This window comes from Drosophila subobscura, chromosome J (genome assembly GCF_008121235.1).
Source record: "Drosophila subobscura isolate 14011-0131.10 chromosome J, UCBerk_Dsub_1.0, whole genome shotgun sequence".
In the NCBI taxonomy this organism is placed as follows: Eukaryota; Metazoa; Arthropoda; class Insecta; order Diptera; family Drosophilidae; genus Drosophila; species Drosophila subobscura.
The window spans coordinates 396,317-411,577 of record NC_048532.1 but is presented as its reverse complement, the minus strand read 5'-3'; the positions used below and the strand labels follow the sequence as shown (position 1 = coordinate 411,577).

At 40.4% G+C, this 15,261-nt stretch overlaps 4 protein-coding genes across 5 annotated transcripts; 2 read left to right on the top strand and 2 right to left on the bottom strand.

Moving 5' to 3' along the window:
* The first annotated feature begins 1,534 nt into the window (after window positions 1–1,534).
* On the top strand, window positions 1,535–3,143 carry LOC117895548 (DDB1- and CUL4-associated factor 13). The gene is made up of 3 exons (XM_034803251.1): window positions 1,535–1,682; window positions 1,739–2,453; window positions 2,521–3,143. Exons 1-3 carry the CDS (start codon window positions 1,613–1,615, stop codon window positions 3,071–3,073), a joined length of 1,338 nt encoding a protein of 445 aa, XP_034659142.1. The 5' UTR covers window positions 1,535–1,612; the 3' UTR covers window positions 3,074–3,143.
* Window positions 3,144–3,237: 94 nt separating this feature from the next.
* LOC117895552 (sugar transporter SWEET1) lies at window positions 3,238–5,815 on the top strand. 2 transcript variants are annotated; one of them, XM_034803258.1, is made up of 3 exons: window positions 3,238–3,542; window positions 5,103–5,508; window positions 5,573–5,815. In XM_034803258.1, exons 1-3 carry the CDS (start codon window positions 3,373–3,375, stop codon window positions 5,690–5,692), a joined length of 696 nt encoding a protein of 231 aa, XP_034659149.1. In that variant the 5' UTR covers window positions 3,238–3,372; the 3' UTR covers window positions 5,693–5,815. The 2 variants fall into 2 exon arrangements, with proteins under 2 accessions (XP_034659149.1, XP_034659150.1); XM_034803259.1 differs by lacking the exon at window positions 3,238–3,542 and adding an exon at window positions 3,962–4,092.
* A 131-nt stretch (window positions 5,816–5,946) lies between these two features.
* On the bottom strand, window positions 5,947–7,053 carry LOC117895549 (deubiquitinase OTUD6B). The gene has a single exon (XM_034803252.1). It carries the CDS (start codon window positions 6,993–6,995, stop codon window positions 6,039–6,041), a length of 957 nt encoding a protein of 318 aa, XP_034659143.1. The 5' UTR covers window positions 6,996–7,053; the 3' UTR covers window positions 5,947–6,038.
* A 4,035-nt stretch (window positions 7,054–11,088) lies between these two features.
* LOC117895557 (MAPK regulated corepressor interacting protein 2) lies at window positions 11,089–15,133 on the bottom strand. The gene is made up of 4 exons (XM_034803266.1): window positions 14,657–15,133; window positions 14,340–14,439; window positions 12,047–12,162; window positions 11,089–11,968 (listed from the first exon to the last, which is right to left on the bottom strand). The coding sequence occupies exons 1-4, from the start codon at window positions 14,706–14,708 to the stop codon at window positions 11,709–11,711; spliced, it is 528 nt and encodes a 175-aa protein (XP_034659157.1). The 5' UTR covers window positions 14,709–15,133; the 3' UTR covers window positions 11,089–11,708.
* Window positions 15,134–15,261: the final 128 nt, after the last annotated feature.

Here is a 15,261-nt window from a genome sequence, read left to right as displayed (position 1 = left end):
GGTCAATTGTACGTGGCATGCTTACGTGTCGGCAAACCATCCGCTTTATTTGTTCTTGCGCCTGACCAAAAAACAAAGAATGTCGTTTACCACAAAGTGCTTGAATGAAAATCCTATTACCATCGCATTGGATCATTGCAACCTACAGAAGATGCACAGCATAAATTCTTGCAAATATACTTCATGGTCAATATGGAAGAACAACTTGACAGGCTTCAAGGGATCAACACATCTACGAAGAGAGTAATTCTCCAAGATCTGCAGCAAATGCTTCATGAACATCATGCATTGGTCAGGCTGTTCAATACTGCTTTAGAGCGCATGCCAAGTGATTGCAATTCGGTCAAGTCGATTAAATACATTTGCAAATATGTCACGAAAGGGAGCGACTTGGCGGTTTTTGGTATCCAAACATCCAATACCAACGATGAAATCACGCGCTGTCAAGTTGGTACTTTTTTGTTTCTATCTATATAAACATATTATTTTGTATCATTGTTTTACGTTCGTCAAAGCCTAAATTAGTTCAGCTAAAAAGTAACACGACATTCATTGACTGTTAGGCGGTACGAAATTCGCCGGGTCAGCTAGTAAATCATATAAATATGTGTTCATATATGGAAACCCATTAAACGATACCCTTTGCATATTCCGCACTTTGAAAATATGACAGAGAATTTGCATATGGCTGTGAATAACATCTGCAGACTTCTTTGATTGGTGGAGCAGCTAGGCCGTGCCAATGAATATGTGCGCCCGTGGCAAAGTTGTAAATCGGCGCCTCCAAGCACCCTTCCTATTCAAAATTGGATAGCATCGAACCCAGATTGTCGCCATCGCCCCTTGGCACGACCCTGTGGAGTAGCACTTGGTCCCAAAAGGAAAACAACCTCAAACATTTTGTTAACAGCCCAGCCGGGTCTGTGTCGTATAGCATACCTATATATATGGTTAGTGGTACTGCCTGGCGTACAGCCGCTAGAAAGTAACTTGTGCGCGCAAAAATTTCTTATCGGTTCCATACGAATATCATCCCTGATTTGTTTTGCGACCCCTTTTTTTCAATCTGAGTACTAGGCTTTAGACGCTCTAGTTTTTTTTTTTTTTGATATTTAATCGCTACAGCGAAATTGGTTGGTCGCAGAGATGAGTCCGCATTGACCAGGTACTTCAGTTTTGTGTTGAATATTATAAAAAGTTACTGAAAATTTTGAACTCAAAAAAGAGTTGTTTGCCGAACGAGCACTAGAATTAGGATGAGTATTTTTTTTGTTAAATCCGTCCCCTGGATATCGGTTCAAAAACACCCCTGACTTCCCCGAGAGCACTAACCAAATAGTATAAATAGTATTATACTATTTGGTTAGTGCCGGGAACGATAGACCAGGGCGGCAAAAAGACGGTTCATAACAACATATGCATTTGTATAAAAGTTTTGACATGTTCCAGTGTCTCATATCGTTCCTCATCGACTTTTTGGTATATTTACGGTATTTTTTGACATTTAAATGTATGTTTTGAAATATTTCAATACGACAGCGGTACGGTAACACTGGTCACGTGCGCACATGTTTGTTTTCATTTTCGATTGGCGGCCTAAATAAATGCAAACATGAAGGTCAAAATGATGAGTCGCAACCCGGACAACTATGTCCGGGAAACAAAGCTGCAGCAGCACAAGCGTGAGTACACAACTAGTATCAGCAGGCGCCTTAATAAGTTCTTCCGGAAAGTGTAGTGCCCCGCAACTATGATCCATCACTGCATCCACTGGAGGGTCCCAGGGAATATGTGCGTGCACTAAATGCCACCAAACTGGATCGCGTGTTTGCCAAACCTTTCGTCTGCAATTTAAGTGGACATCGCGATGGCGTTTCCTGCTTTGGAAAACATCCCAAGCTGCTGTCCGCGCTAGCTACCGGAGCCTATGACGGCGAGGTGCGTATCTGGGACTTGGCGAATCGCTTGAGTGTACGGAGCTTTGTCGCCCACAATGGATTTGTACGAGGAATCGCATATGCGAAAAATGGAGAACGTATCTTCACCGTCGGTGATGACAAAACCATTAAGGTTTGGAACTCACTGGCACCGGAGGTAGGCGAGGAAGAAGAGCCGGTCAACACAGTACAAAGTCGATATGGTCTGCATGGCATTTCACACAACCGCAAGGACAACAGCTTTGCGACGTGTGGCGAGGTGTGCGCCATTTGGGATGAGCAGCACAATGATCCTCTGAAGACGCTTAAATGGGGAGTGGACACTCTGCACACGATTTCGTACAATCCCGTGGAAACCGATGTGCTAGCCTGCTGTGCGAGTGATCGTAGTATCATCCTGTACGATCAACGCGAGGCTCAACCGCTGCGCAGGGTAGTATTAACCATGAAGAGCAACAAGCTGGCCTGGAACCCCATGGAGGCGTTCAACTTTACAGTGGCCAACGAAGACTGCAAGTAAGTAGTGGGAGGGGGACGGGTCGATTGGGGAGTCGTATAGACTTAATAACTTGTTCCTTTTCAGTCTCTATACCTTCGACACGCGTAAACTTCAAACTCCTCTAAAGGTGCACTTCGATCACGTTTCCGCTGTAACCGATGTGGATTATGCACCCACAGGAAGAGAATTTGTCTCGGCCAGCTATGACAAGACAATACGTATCTATCATGCCCATCAGAGTCACTCCCGTGACATATATCATACCAAGCGCATGCAACATGTGGTCTGTGTTGCCTGGTCGTTGGATAATCGATATATTTTCTCCGGCTCCGATGAAATGAACGTGCGCATGTGGAAATCTAACGCATCGGAGAAGTTGGGAATCATTCGCCCAAGAGAGCGTTCCAATTTCAACTATCAGGAGGCTCTCAAGGAGAAGTATGCTGCCCATCCGCAAATCAAACGAATTGCACGCCATCGTCAGGTACCGCGGCATGTTCTCAATGCCCAGAGAAAGATGCGAGCAGTCAAGGAGAAGGACCAAGTGAAAGAGGGGAATGTGCGAAAACACTCTAAGCCTGGGAAAGTACCCTACGTCAGCGAGAAGAAGAAGCATGTACTGAAGGAAGAAGTCTAAACACGTTTATAAACCATGTAGTTAATAATGAAAAGAAAGCGACGAATAACGAAATATGTTTTGGAAACGATAAGCTCAAGCGGGCGATAACGATAACAGCTGGGGGAAACGTGTCCAAATCTGGAACATTTTTGTTTATAAAAGGTGGACAGCCCTGCCAGTGGGAGCTCATTGTTACGGTGCCAGTCGGTCGTTAAGTTTTTGTTTTCGTTGTTGATTTGTTTACACTCGCGTAGACTCGCCTCATTCGGTCCGCTCGCAAAACTCGTTTACGTTTGGCACATAAAACCCAGTTAAACATGGAAGCACTGGGCGATCTTTTGGCTCCCCACAGCGAGCTCATTGCCAAGGTAGCCGGCACAATTACTACCCTGCAATTTCTATCCGGTATAGCGCTGCTTAACGACATCCGTAAGAAGGGCAGCAGTGATGTTTATCCAGTCGGACCGTTTTTAGGCGGCGTGGTACTGTAAGTACTTGCCCTGCACTGCACGCACTGCCGTCGAGGAGTGCATCTGTGTATGCATTGATTATATTTTATGAATTGTCGCCATGACACTGCAAAATCGGTTCTCTCAAGGACGTAACTAAAATCGCTTTACTTTGTACTCAATAAGACAACAATTGGCGATTACATCACACGCAAATGAGAGCGGAACAACGCTTCGATCATCTGTCAGTAGACCATTACAATTAAAATAACTGCTTTTGACCTTGTCATACAAGAATCTGCCATTGCTTATCAATGGCAAGACCCAGCCAGCACGTACCTCTTATCTAATGTACATAGGTATAATTGTAAAATTCTGACTTAGTATGCCGATCTGCCAGTCTGCTCAATGGGGGATAGTGGGGATATGAGACAAGCCCCGATAAGCGACTCGCCCTCCCCACGTGCACGGAATGAGAAATCAGAAATCACATTTTCTGTGCTCGTTGGTGTTGGTACACGGTAGCCGCAAACCATGCAACAGTTGGGTAAATACAGCTGGACTGTTGCAAAGTTATCTATCGGCAAGGTAAATGTTGCTTTAGGACCGGTTTCGTACAATTTCAACCCACTCGAAATTATTTCACCACCGTGGAGGCATTTGTGATATCATGGTAATGCTGATTATTTATGTAGCCAACTTTTAGCAGAAGAGACTGATAATTTTTCATAAAACAAAATATCTAGACTAGATATTTTGACTAGATTGTTTTTCTCAGTAAAATGCATTCAAATATCTATATGTACATACATAAATCTCCGGTTAGTCGTATACGGACCAAAACCACATAATCTGGCTCCAATCGGATCATTTTTATAGCATAAACAAAGAAACTAATTTTTATCTATAAAACAGCCCAGCAGCTTTTTTATTTTTTGCACATTCTCTCATTCCAAACTCTGCTTCGTGTAGTGTGCGGCTCTAGGAGAGGTAAAAGAGCGTGTTTGAGTGAGAAGTGATGTAGAAGTTGAAATGATTTAAAATTTGAAAAAAACCGATGTTATACTGAGTACCGCGTATAAAAGTTGTGACGCGCAAGAAGCGTCTCACACGTCCCTTCTGGTTTTATTTTTGGCCCATTCTCTCTCACTCTGCTCCGTGTAGTGTGCGACTCTCTAAAAGAGCGTGTTGGTGTAAGAAGTGTTGTGGATGTAGATGACTGACGCAGAAAAAATGTAACATGTCAAATGTAAAATACGAAAAAAACCACAAAGGTACAGATGTCTACTGAGTAACGGGTATAAAAGTTGTGACGCGTAAGAAGCGTCTCACACGTCCCTTCTCGTTTCGAGTTAAACTAACACTATATTTCAAGATTCTGGCTATGTATGTATGTATGTACATATGTATGTACATACCTGCATTACATACAAAATGCCTACATAAATATGCAAAATTATTCGTTCTCGAATTTCCTGAAAGAGGTTCCGGTTTGAACTTGGTTGATTAACGGAATTACACAATTTTAAGTTGATTCGTAGAAAGACCGAAAATGGTCTACACTTCCATTAATCCAAACCCATTTTGTTACATTCCAGAACAGTGCTCAGTTTGAAGCTGGCTACTATCATGAATGATGCTGCCATGATAAACACTAATTTAATTGGATTGGTTATTAACTTTGTGTTTCTTGGCGGATTCTATTACTATGCCTCCAGTGGTAGCAGGGGAATAATCTGGAAGCAGTTTGGATACGCTTCCCTATTTCTGTTGGTCTGCACTGCATATGCAAACTTCGAGGATCCTAAGAAGATTGAGTTCCGTCTAGGAATGCTAATCACTGGAATCCTCGTCTGGCTGGTAGGCTCACCCCTGCTACATCTTCCTAAAATAATTGAAAAGAAGAGCACCGAGGGCATGCCCTTTCCTATTATATTGTCTGGTAACCTGGTGGCAACCTCCTGGATGCTGTACGCTATATCCATAAAGAATACTGTGATGGTGGTAAGTTGAGAGCGGAACGGTTTTAATAAGATCAATTATCTATTTGATGTACGATACATTTTAGCTTCAAAATTTGTTGCTTCTGGTCTTGGGTGGAATTCAGCTGTCAATGTTTGCCATTTACCCGAATAAGCCAACTGCCAAGAAGCCGGCCGCAAAGAATGAAAGTAAGAAGGAGAAATAATTGTGCGAGCGGACTAAATATGGAAAAATGCAAAACCGATTACCAATTAATATGTAGCTAGGACTCAGAAATATTCGCATTGCATATTTCTTGAATTTACACTAATTCAGCATCACAAAATCAGAAAACGTAATTTAATAATTTTTTTTTTTTATGTATATACATACATACATACATATAAGTATGTATGTATGACCGGCCGTCATCAGCCCTGAAGTCGGCTCTGTACATACATAGCTACCAAATACTTGCAATTTTTGACAATAATTCAGAACTTCCAACGCATATTTATAAATAAAAATATTTAAAGTGTTACAAATTCAATAATTATCTGGCTCTTCCATGTCTAGATTTCTACTGGCACTGTGGAGTTATAGTGGGCACCCAACTGGTACATATGACGATGGAAGCATAGTACCAGGGGTGCACCGCCAAATTCCTCTTGCCCTAGCAATGTAGGAGCTCCATCGGCTTGGATGACTTCAATTGGAACCTTCAGTAATGAGGACATTGCCTTCAGTTCGATATGTCCACCCCATGCATGGTTCTCGTCTATGTCTTTGCAGTATTGCTCGAACTGCTCTTCATTTAAAAGATCTCCAGACTCCGGATGTGTCATATAGCTAACGAATGTGTCCTTTTGGGCGCGCACATAGTTGGCCGTTTCCTTCCGCAGCTCTTGCACACTGTGGCCGGGCAGAGAATTTACATTTAACTGATGGAGCACAGCATGGTACAAGCAGTCTCCATCAGAGGCTATGGAGTGCAGGGCCAGCTGTCGACCGGCCAATTTTGCTGTGATCTGTTGAAGTTCGACCAATTTTATGGATGGTCCATCATTGGCTGCATTCTGGAGCTCCACGCGGATTTCCTCCTCGCGTTCGCGGGCCTCTCGTGCTTTCCTGTCGCGTCGCTTTTGGGCTTTAGAGACACGCTGCGTGCCTGGTTCCAGTCGTTTCTCTTCGTCTTCCTTGCTTTTGGCTGGTTGACATGCTGCAGTCGGCACTCCTGCAAAGTGTTGATTCTTGGACAGCTCAGACGCGTCTTTGCTGTTGTCTGCCTGTAGCTCGACTTTTTGACGCTGCTCCAGCTCATTCTCAAGGCGTGACATCTCATCCAGGAACTCCTTGCGCTTAGTTTTGTTGTTCTTGGGCGCATTCTTCTTCATTGCCTGCAACTTGGCCTGAAGTTCTTTGCGCTCACGGCGATGGCGAGAGGCAACATCCTCTAGATGTATCTCTTTTAACTTTGGTTCCATCTTAAATATTTCCAGCCCTCCCTTTGCCATCATCGCAACCTTCATTTAATTATAATTTTAAATAATTTAATTTAATTTTTCATTTAATTAAGGAAACTGTTTCAGTGTGACCGCGTAATTATCTATCAAATATACCGATTGACCCTCTGAGATATACCGAAATATACCCTCAAAATATACTGTAAATATACCGTAAATCTTAAATCATTTTTCTCAACTTTGATCTTCCGTTTAATATTACCAGCTGGTTAGGAATCTCAGCTTTAAAACTGCAATTTTTCTTGAATCATCATTCAATTCAACACATTCATGGCTTATCTTTTTTGGGTTGATTGCAAAATAAGGTTACAACTTAAAAGGTCAACAAAAAAAAATAGCATTAAATGTTACAACACAGATTGATTTGTTTTTGCATTGATTGGAGCCAGAGATTTCAAAAAATTTCCTCAATTCAAGGATATATATCCCTTAAGGATACTAAATGTTTATCTATCAGCGATTTGCTGCTACGAATGTTGCTGTATTAATATAACTTATCCTTCTGCAACTCATCCTGCTGATGGCGCCTTTAGAATCATTCCCATTATCTCGAATTTTCTGTAGTTTATGCGGCTGATTTTGAGGGGAAGTCTTCACGACATTGAAAAATATTTCTGTACCATCTTCCTGATACCACTCACCTCAACCTTATTTCCATCGCATGTTACTGTTTTTTCGAAGACCTCTTGCCAATTACACTTCTCGACTGAATCGAAATTTTTTTCCTCAATGAACCAAACCAACTTTTTCTGATAGATTCGGGCATTAAAATTTGTAATGAACTAGGGTTTTTTACTATGGCAGAACTTTTTTTTAAGAATTTTTAAGGTCTGGTAATTTCTACTTAAATTATTTTTTTAGGGAAGCGGTTTGTTTTTTTACATAACTTCAGTATCTTAGATATGGTTGTAAAGAACATTGCTCATCAGAAAAGCTGATTGATGCAGCTAAAAAGTATACCCAAACACTTTATGGTTTTAGCGTACCGTCTGGGAAATATTAAAGCCTAGTACTCAGATCGATAAAACAAACTTGCTAGCAAAATGTGCAATATATTTAGCTAGCAGCAGGGTGTGACCAGAGGTGAAACCCGCATTCCGTACGGTTACACTTCTCAGGCTGTATTTGTTTTGTTTTGTTTACCTTTTTGAAAATGTGTGAAAATTGCATAAAAGGTTAATAAAACAATGAATGGATCCATGCAGGAGATTATTTTAGTGAGACTGGCTTCTATTGCATGATCGCAGGAGGAGGACAATCAACGAAATAAGCGACAACTTTGATTAAACCCATATCTCCAGGAAAGAATCCAGGACGGTCGTTGTCTATACATTGGAGTATTATAAATCATATAAATATGTGTTCATTTATGGAAACCCATGCAACGATACCCTTTGCATATTCCGCAGTTTGTAAATATGACAGAGAATTGGCATATGGCTGGGAATAACATCTGCAGACTTCTTTGATTGGTGGAGCAGCAAGGCCGTGCCAAGGAATATTTGCGCCCGTTGCAAAGTTGTAAAACGGCGCCTCCAAGCACCCTTCCTATTCATCATTGGATAGTTTCGAGCCCAGATTGTCGCCATCGCCCCTTGCCTCGACCCTGTGGAGCAGAACTTGGACCCAAAAGGAAAACAACTTAAAACATTTTGTTAACAGCCCAGCCGGGTCTGTGTCGTATACCATACCTATATATATGGTTAGTGGTACTGCCTGGCGTACAGCCGCTAGAAAGTAACTTGTGCGCGCAAAAATTTCTTATCGGTTCCATACGAATATCATCCCTGATTTTTCTAGCGGCCTCTTTTTTCGATCATACAGTGCACTGTATGTAGAGTATGCTGTGTGGTTAGTGACAGATTTTGATTAGCAATACCTTAAACGACGCCCATTTAGGGCACCTGGCCCTACAAAATATAGGACACAATATATAATTTATATATTTTGCATATCAAAGCTTAATATTTCCCAGACTGCACGATAAAACCACCCAGTGTTTGTGTCTACTTTTTAGCTGCACCAACCAAAGTTGTTCGGATCAGCAGAAATACATAATTATTAAGATCAGCTCGTCTTGTTTATCTCTTTTACTTATGTACATAAACAAAGTTGTTCGGATCATCAGCAATACATAATTATTAAGATCAGCTCGTCTTGTTTATCTCTTTTACTTATGTATATGCTATTTTATATGCATATAAAAGCACGCATATGTATTTAGCTTCCCTTCGTACTGCTTATATTGCAGTGTTACGCCCATTTGAAAAAGTAGTCTAAAATATCGCAGTGCATCTCTCCGAGCAGTCAAATTTTTCTATGGCCAACGCGAACCCGTTACATTTATAATCGAACTCTCAACTATTGTACAATTTAATACACCGAACCTTAGTTCACGGCCACGGCCTTTAAATTGTATTTAATCGTTAAATAATAAACAAAAATAATAGACTAAATACGGAGAAAAATTGCCGTAAATTTGGAGTCAGAGTAGCCGAAAAAGCTCGGCAGCTCCCAACAAAATTTCTTTACACCAGATCTAAGATACTTAAATAATGCGTAAAAAACAAACTCTACCTCTAAAAAAAACCTTTAAAAAAATACTAGCTTTCAAGACGGACGGACAGACAGATATACATAGACTCGGCTATTGATGTTGATCAAGAATATATGTATGTATATACTTTATGGGGTCGGAAACGTTTCCTTCTGTGTGTCACACATCCAATTTTGTGCACAAATACAATATACTCTATTTACTCCTCGAGTATCTATTTAATTAACATCTGAAATGAGAAAAAATACTCAGGCCCGTGATGGGGAACAAGTTGCTACATGGTTCTACATGCTGCGTGTTCTACACGCATAATACACTTGTAGCTGGGGCCTCAGGAACCTCACTACGCACACTGAGCGGTGACGTTTCGCTTGCTTCGTGTGTCCGGTCACTAACCATATAGTATATACTATATATGTACATATATATATATATATATATGTATATATATACATACTATACTATATGGTTAGTGGTCCGGTCTAGTATAATGTTTAATTAGTGATGGTGCCAACCGTAACATCAGCATTGCTGCGCTGAAATCTCCCAAGTTGCGGGGAAATTTCTCTCCATCCCTCCAGTATTTTGTGGTGGTTTGGGCCATGTTTTTTTTTATAACCGGTACTCGAAGAGAAATAGGGTATATTGTATTTGTGGGGACTAACGGTTGTAGGTAACGCACAGAAGGAAACGTTTCCGAACCCATAAAGTATATATATTCTTGATCAGCAGCAATAACCGTGATGATTGAGCCATGTCTGTCTGTCCTTCCGTCTGTCCTTCCTGAAGAGCACCTAGTACTCAGAGACCATAACAGCTGGAGCCACCATATTTTGCATCCAGACTTCTGTATGCTCACACTGTTACAAGTGTATTTCAAAAAAAAAAAATGAGCCCTGCCCCTTCCACCCCCGCAAAAAGGCGAAAACCTACCAAAGCTACAATATTAAAGATACAAGAAAACTAAAAACTCCATTCCGTAGGGAATGACCATATCTATCAGATCACCGAATTTGGATCCGATTGGGATCATTATTATAGCCAGAATAAAGAAATTAATTTTCAGTGGCTAAAGTGGACGGGGTGTCCAGCAGCTTTTATTTGTTTTTTGCACATTCTCTCATTCACACTCTGCTTCTGCAGTGTGTGGCCTCTGCCTCTGCAGTGCATCTTCAGTGTGCGGTTGTTGGGGAGGGGGCGAGCTAAAGGAGCGTGTTGGCGTGAGAAGTGATGTAGATTTAGATGTAGAAAAAATGTAAAATGTAAAATATGAAAAAAACCGTTAAGGTACAGATGTTCTCCTGAGTACCGGGTATAAAAGTTGTGACGCGTAAGAAGCTTCTCACACGTCCCTTCTCGTTTTGCATATATATCTTGTCAATACAAGAGAAAAATTCTCTAAAATTCTGGCAGCACTATTAGTAGAGATGTGACTTTTTTGCAACTGTACCAAAAACCATAAAAATGTTTTAAGTTTCAGGTATAAAATTGCATCTTTTATGTATTTCAAACAATATATATCATTTTGGCGCGAAATTATCACGTTGAAATAAAGTATAATTGTTAGTCTTCTTTTATTTTGTTTATGGTAAATAAAAAGGATTGATGATAAGGAACTGTATACTCGTAGTTAGTACTAGTTCTGAAAGGGATCAGCCAATTCGAAATGAACAAAAAGGCTTTATCTAGAAGAAAGAACGAAATAGCACTAAAGATTTCAAAGCTTTTCTATTTGTAAGTTGTCTTCATTTTCGTAAATGATTCTTGAGACTGCCAAGAGTTTACTACATATTTAAAAATCTAATGCACAAAAATACATATGTATATGTACATATGTATGTATGTACATACATATACATATATATATACATATGCCAATTGGCGAATAGTAACAACTAGTTATTTGCTTCCTTAACTTGATAATAGAAAACTATAGCTAAGACGACATACATACATACATATGTATTACCATATGTATTATCAACCAAAATTATATTACTTATCGCACAACTCGCTCGCTTATATAAATATACATATATGTACAAATATAGTACATATGTATATATTGTGTGATTTTCCTATTAGAAATCATCAAAGGAAGAACTGGCCAGCTATTAATAAGTCCCTCAGCAAGCCCTACCTAACCCGCCTAGCGATACAAATTAGAGGCTCTTAGTAATGTTTTGGAACAAGCGACGACCCCACCAGGATTCCAGATCGAAGGGCTTGAAGTCTTGCAACGCTGGGCTAGGTGGTTCTACCCAAACAGCCGCCGATGCAGAGGTTGCAAATGGTTTATTGGCGATAATACATTCCACTGGATTAGTTGCATTGTTATTGTTAGCATCTGCCACTGGTTTCTCGCAGGGCTTGTCCAATGTACTCGAATCATACGGATTTGGTGCGACTAACATGTTCCAAGCTATAAGGAAAATGTTGTCATTTAAATCTATCGTATCACCTGAATGCATGCGCATTGATTCTAATTTTTTCAACTTACAATCATTTATATAGCGTATGATTTCTTCATGCTGCGGTGTTATCACCTCATCCTCGATCAGCTTGGTGGGTGTTGTCCGTTTTGAGACACTCTGTTGAAAAAACGGTCGCGGGATACTGTTAAAAAAAAAAATTACATTTTAACAACAATTCCACTAAAAATTACATATTTACGACGCGGCACTTCTTCAAACTATTCTACGCTACTACATACGGTTCAAATTGATATATTTACATAGACAGATAGCCACATTAAACTTATACTTAGGTTTGATAGTTAATTTGAAGATATGTACATACATTTTACATATATTTATTTATATATACATACTAGATGACCCGGCGAACTTCGTACCGCCTAACAATCAATAAAAAAAAAAAAAATAATAATAATAATTCAAACTCATGTCAGAAAGAAATGATTGAAAACTTTGTTGTGCAGATTGGGAGTCCAAGGAGTTTAAAAATTCAGTTGGATAATTAGTGGCTTCTCCTTCGTGTGTTACACAGTCGATAGATTTGTATGAATACAGAGTACCTACGATTTAATTTTTGAATTATAAGATTGAGGTCATCTACATCTTCATTTTTAGCGGCCAAAATTGCTCGCTCACTTAACCTTTTAGTATTTTTGTGTTTAGCAATGATATCCGGGAATTTTTTGTTGATAAGCTCGTCTTTTGATGATACAAAATTGCAAAAAATTTGCACGGCCATTACCGATAGTCAGCAATTGCTTCGAGAAATCATCAGCAGATAGATCGTTCAACAATGCAACTCTCATATTTACAGACAGTTGAAGTTTCTTTACATATCGCCACAAATTTGATGCTTTGAGGCAAGCGTTTATTTCGTCGGCAGCAGTAGATCTTGGAATGACTGGTAGTGTTTGTCGGAAATCGCCAGATAATAGAATCATTGCACCACCAAAACATCTCGAGTCATTCCGCAGATCTTTTAATGTTCGGCCTAGTGCTTCCAATGCGCGTTTGTGCGCCATTGTGCATTCGTCCCATATGATGATTTTTGATGCTACTAAAACTTTGGCCATTGCGGAGTGTTTCGAAAGGTTACATGTCGGTTGTTCAGTAGTTTGAAGGTTTAATGGCAATTTTAACGCTGAGTGAGCCGTACGGCATCCGTCTAACAATATGGCCGCTATTCCAGAAGAAGTGGTTTGTACCGCAATTTCGGATCTCGCACATACAGTGGCCAAAGTCAATGACATGAGGAATGTCTTCCCAGTTCCACCGGGGGCATCCAAAAAAAATAAGCCTCCATTTCCATCATCAATTGCATTAATCAGTGTATCATAGACTTCCCTCTGCTTAGGATTCAACAGAGGTAAATTCGTTTGAACTGATTGGATTAGTTCATGTGGATCATATTCACGATCACGTTCCAATTCTCTATTAAATGCGTCATTCATTCCGCGATCTGGCGCTGGCATTCCTAACCTAACTAACAAACTGCCGCACATGAGGTAACACATATCTTCGATCAAGAGCAAAGTCTGGTTACGCCATAAAGCACGGAGCACAATGGCTCTGGTGGCGGGACCAATAATGGCAATTTCACTTTACCACTAAGGCAGCACAAACCAGGCGTTTCACCAGCAAACTTCAATGCTCCACAATGCTGGCAAACAACGTCCATTGGACCAATGCAAACTAAACGATGCAAGCTGTAGTCGATGGTGCAATCATACAGAAACGCTGCTCGATTCAAATCAATACTTGAACCATTTCTTCTTGCACTTCGAAGATTATTCCTCTGTTCATCTGTACGATAAGCTCGACGATTTCTCTCTCTTTGCTCTTGTGTTTGAGAAGCACGAATTAAGGCCCTTCTTTGCTCCATATTAACGCGTCGCTGTTCTCGTGCAATTTCAAATAATTGACTCGCGATATTCCGTTGCCTATTGCATTACGGCTTCGCTGGGAAAGATTAGATCTTCTAGGTCGCGGCATTGTTATTAAAATGTGCACTCGCATAAAACCACCAAATATGCACCCTAAACTGTCTGTTGCTGTGGCTCCCATTTATCTCGCTTAAGAGCTTGTGACGTAACGGGCGGAAAAGGCATTGCCTTTGGGAGTAGCCGATAACCAATGCTTGACCCACGTGTTGCCTCCTACTGGGAGAGCTCTGCTCCGCTGTTCAATAAGCATAAACTGCTAGCTACTTTTCTTGTCTCTTGCGATAAACTGTCAAGATAAGACGAGGGTCCCTCCCTCCCTTTCCAACACATTTCCAACATGTGCGCATTGTTTGCATAAGCAGTGTTCTCTTACTTGTTGTGCTCTGATGTCCCGGGACTGTTCAAATCGAAGCTACCGTTCTTCCTGCTGCTCTCCTTGATGCTTTCGAACTTTTCAAAGTTTTGGACCATACCTGAAAAAAAACGGGGAGAATGATGCATATGCCAGTATCATATTAAAAATGCCGGCAAAACAATGTTCGAGAGAGAGAGAGAGCGAGAGAGTGCGAGTGCGCGCTCCCGCTCAACGTATTGTTGTGACATAACAGTTCGGAAACAATTCCGTGCCCGGCCTCTGAGTTTTTTTACTTTTCCCCATTAATGTACATTTAAATTCACTGTACTAATTACCTCGTCGCGTCTTAGCAACTATTTTGCTGGGTCCCTTGCTGATAGTGTACATGGTTTGGTTCTTTATTTAATTGTTTATTTTAATCCTCTCTGATTTTGCTGTTGTCTGCCTGTTACCTGCTAGATGTTTTTCTGGCAGAAAATTCTTCTTTGATATTTTCGTTAATGCACTGTTTTCTCTGTTCCGTTGTGTGCTTTTTGACGTAGATTAATAGGTATTTAAGAACTTATATGATCACAGTTTCCCCGCGTTCCTTTATTTGCCTCATCTTTTACGCAGTTACACAATAATCATTTTAATTCAGAGCACTTTGTTCGGTTCTCGCGATGTCAAAGCAAATCAATTTCTTTAATTTTTGGCTGTTGGCTATTATTGTTCTGGTAGGTATTTAAAAGTATCATTCGCGATTAACTGAAACCAGAATTGTAACGCCTAACATATGATATAACAGTGGGACACATATGGTTGTTACCGTCGACAAATCATGTTATTAGTATGTTTTAGTATATGTTAAATAGGCATATATCGATATTTATTTTTTGATTATATATGTACATATATCAGGGGCAGCTCTTATAGCACGCAGCTCTAGTCTAGTGACTAT

What these genes read in the sequence shown, in the direction of transcription:
- LOC117895548 (XM_034803251.1), top strand. Translation starts at nt 1,613, where the DNA reads ATGAAGGTCAAAATGATGAGTCGCAACCCGGACAACTATGTCCGGGAA. An exon ending in AAAGCTGCAGCAGCACAAGC is followed by an intron (nt 1,683 to 1,738) that starts GTGAGTACACAA and finishes CGGAAAGTGTAG; the next exon opens with TGCCCCGCAACTATGATCCA. An exon ending in GTGGCCAACGAAGACTGCAA is followed by an intron (nt 2,454 to 2,520) that starts GTAAGTAGTGGG and finishes GTTCCTTTTCAG; the next exon opens with TCTCTATACCTTCGACACGC.
- LOC117895557 (XM_034803266.1), bottom strand. Translation starts at nt 14,708, where the DNA reads ATGTACACTATCAGCAAGGGACCCAGCAAAATAGTTGCTAAGACGCGA. An exon ending in GGGACATCAGAGCACAACAA is followed by an intron (nt 12,163 to 14,339) that starts GTAAGAGAACAC and finishes TTTTTTTAACAG; the next exon opens with TATCCCGCGACCGTTTTTTC. An exon ending in CATACGCTATATAAATGATT is followed by an intron (nt 11,969 to 12,046) that starts GTAAGTTGAAAA and finishes TTTTCCTTATAG; the next exon opens with CTTGGAACATGTTAGTCGCA.
- LOC117895552 (XM_034803258.1), top strand. Translation starts at nt 3,373, where the DNA reads ATGGAAGCACTGGGCGATCTTTTGGCTCCCCACAGCGAGCTCATTGCC. An exon ending in TTTTTAGGCGGCGTGGTACT is followed by an intron (nt 3,543 to 5,102) that starts GTAAGTACTTGC and finishes GTTACATTCCAG; the next exon opens with AACAGTGCTCAGTTTGAAGC. An exon ending in TAAAGAATACTGTGATGGTG is followed by an intron (nt 5,509 to 5,572) that starts GTAAGTTGAGAG and finishes GATACATTTTAG; the next exon opens with CTTCAAAATTTGTTGCTTCT.
- LOC117895549 (XM_034803252.1), bottom strand. Translation starts at nt 6,995, where the DNA reads ATGAAGGTTGCGATGATGGCAAAGGGAGGGCTGGAAATATTTAAGATG.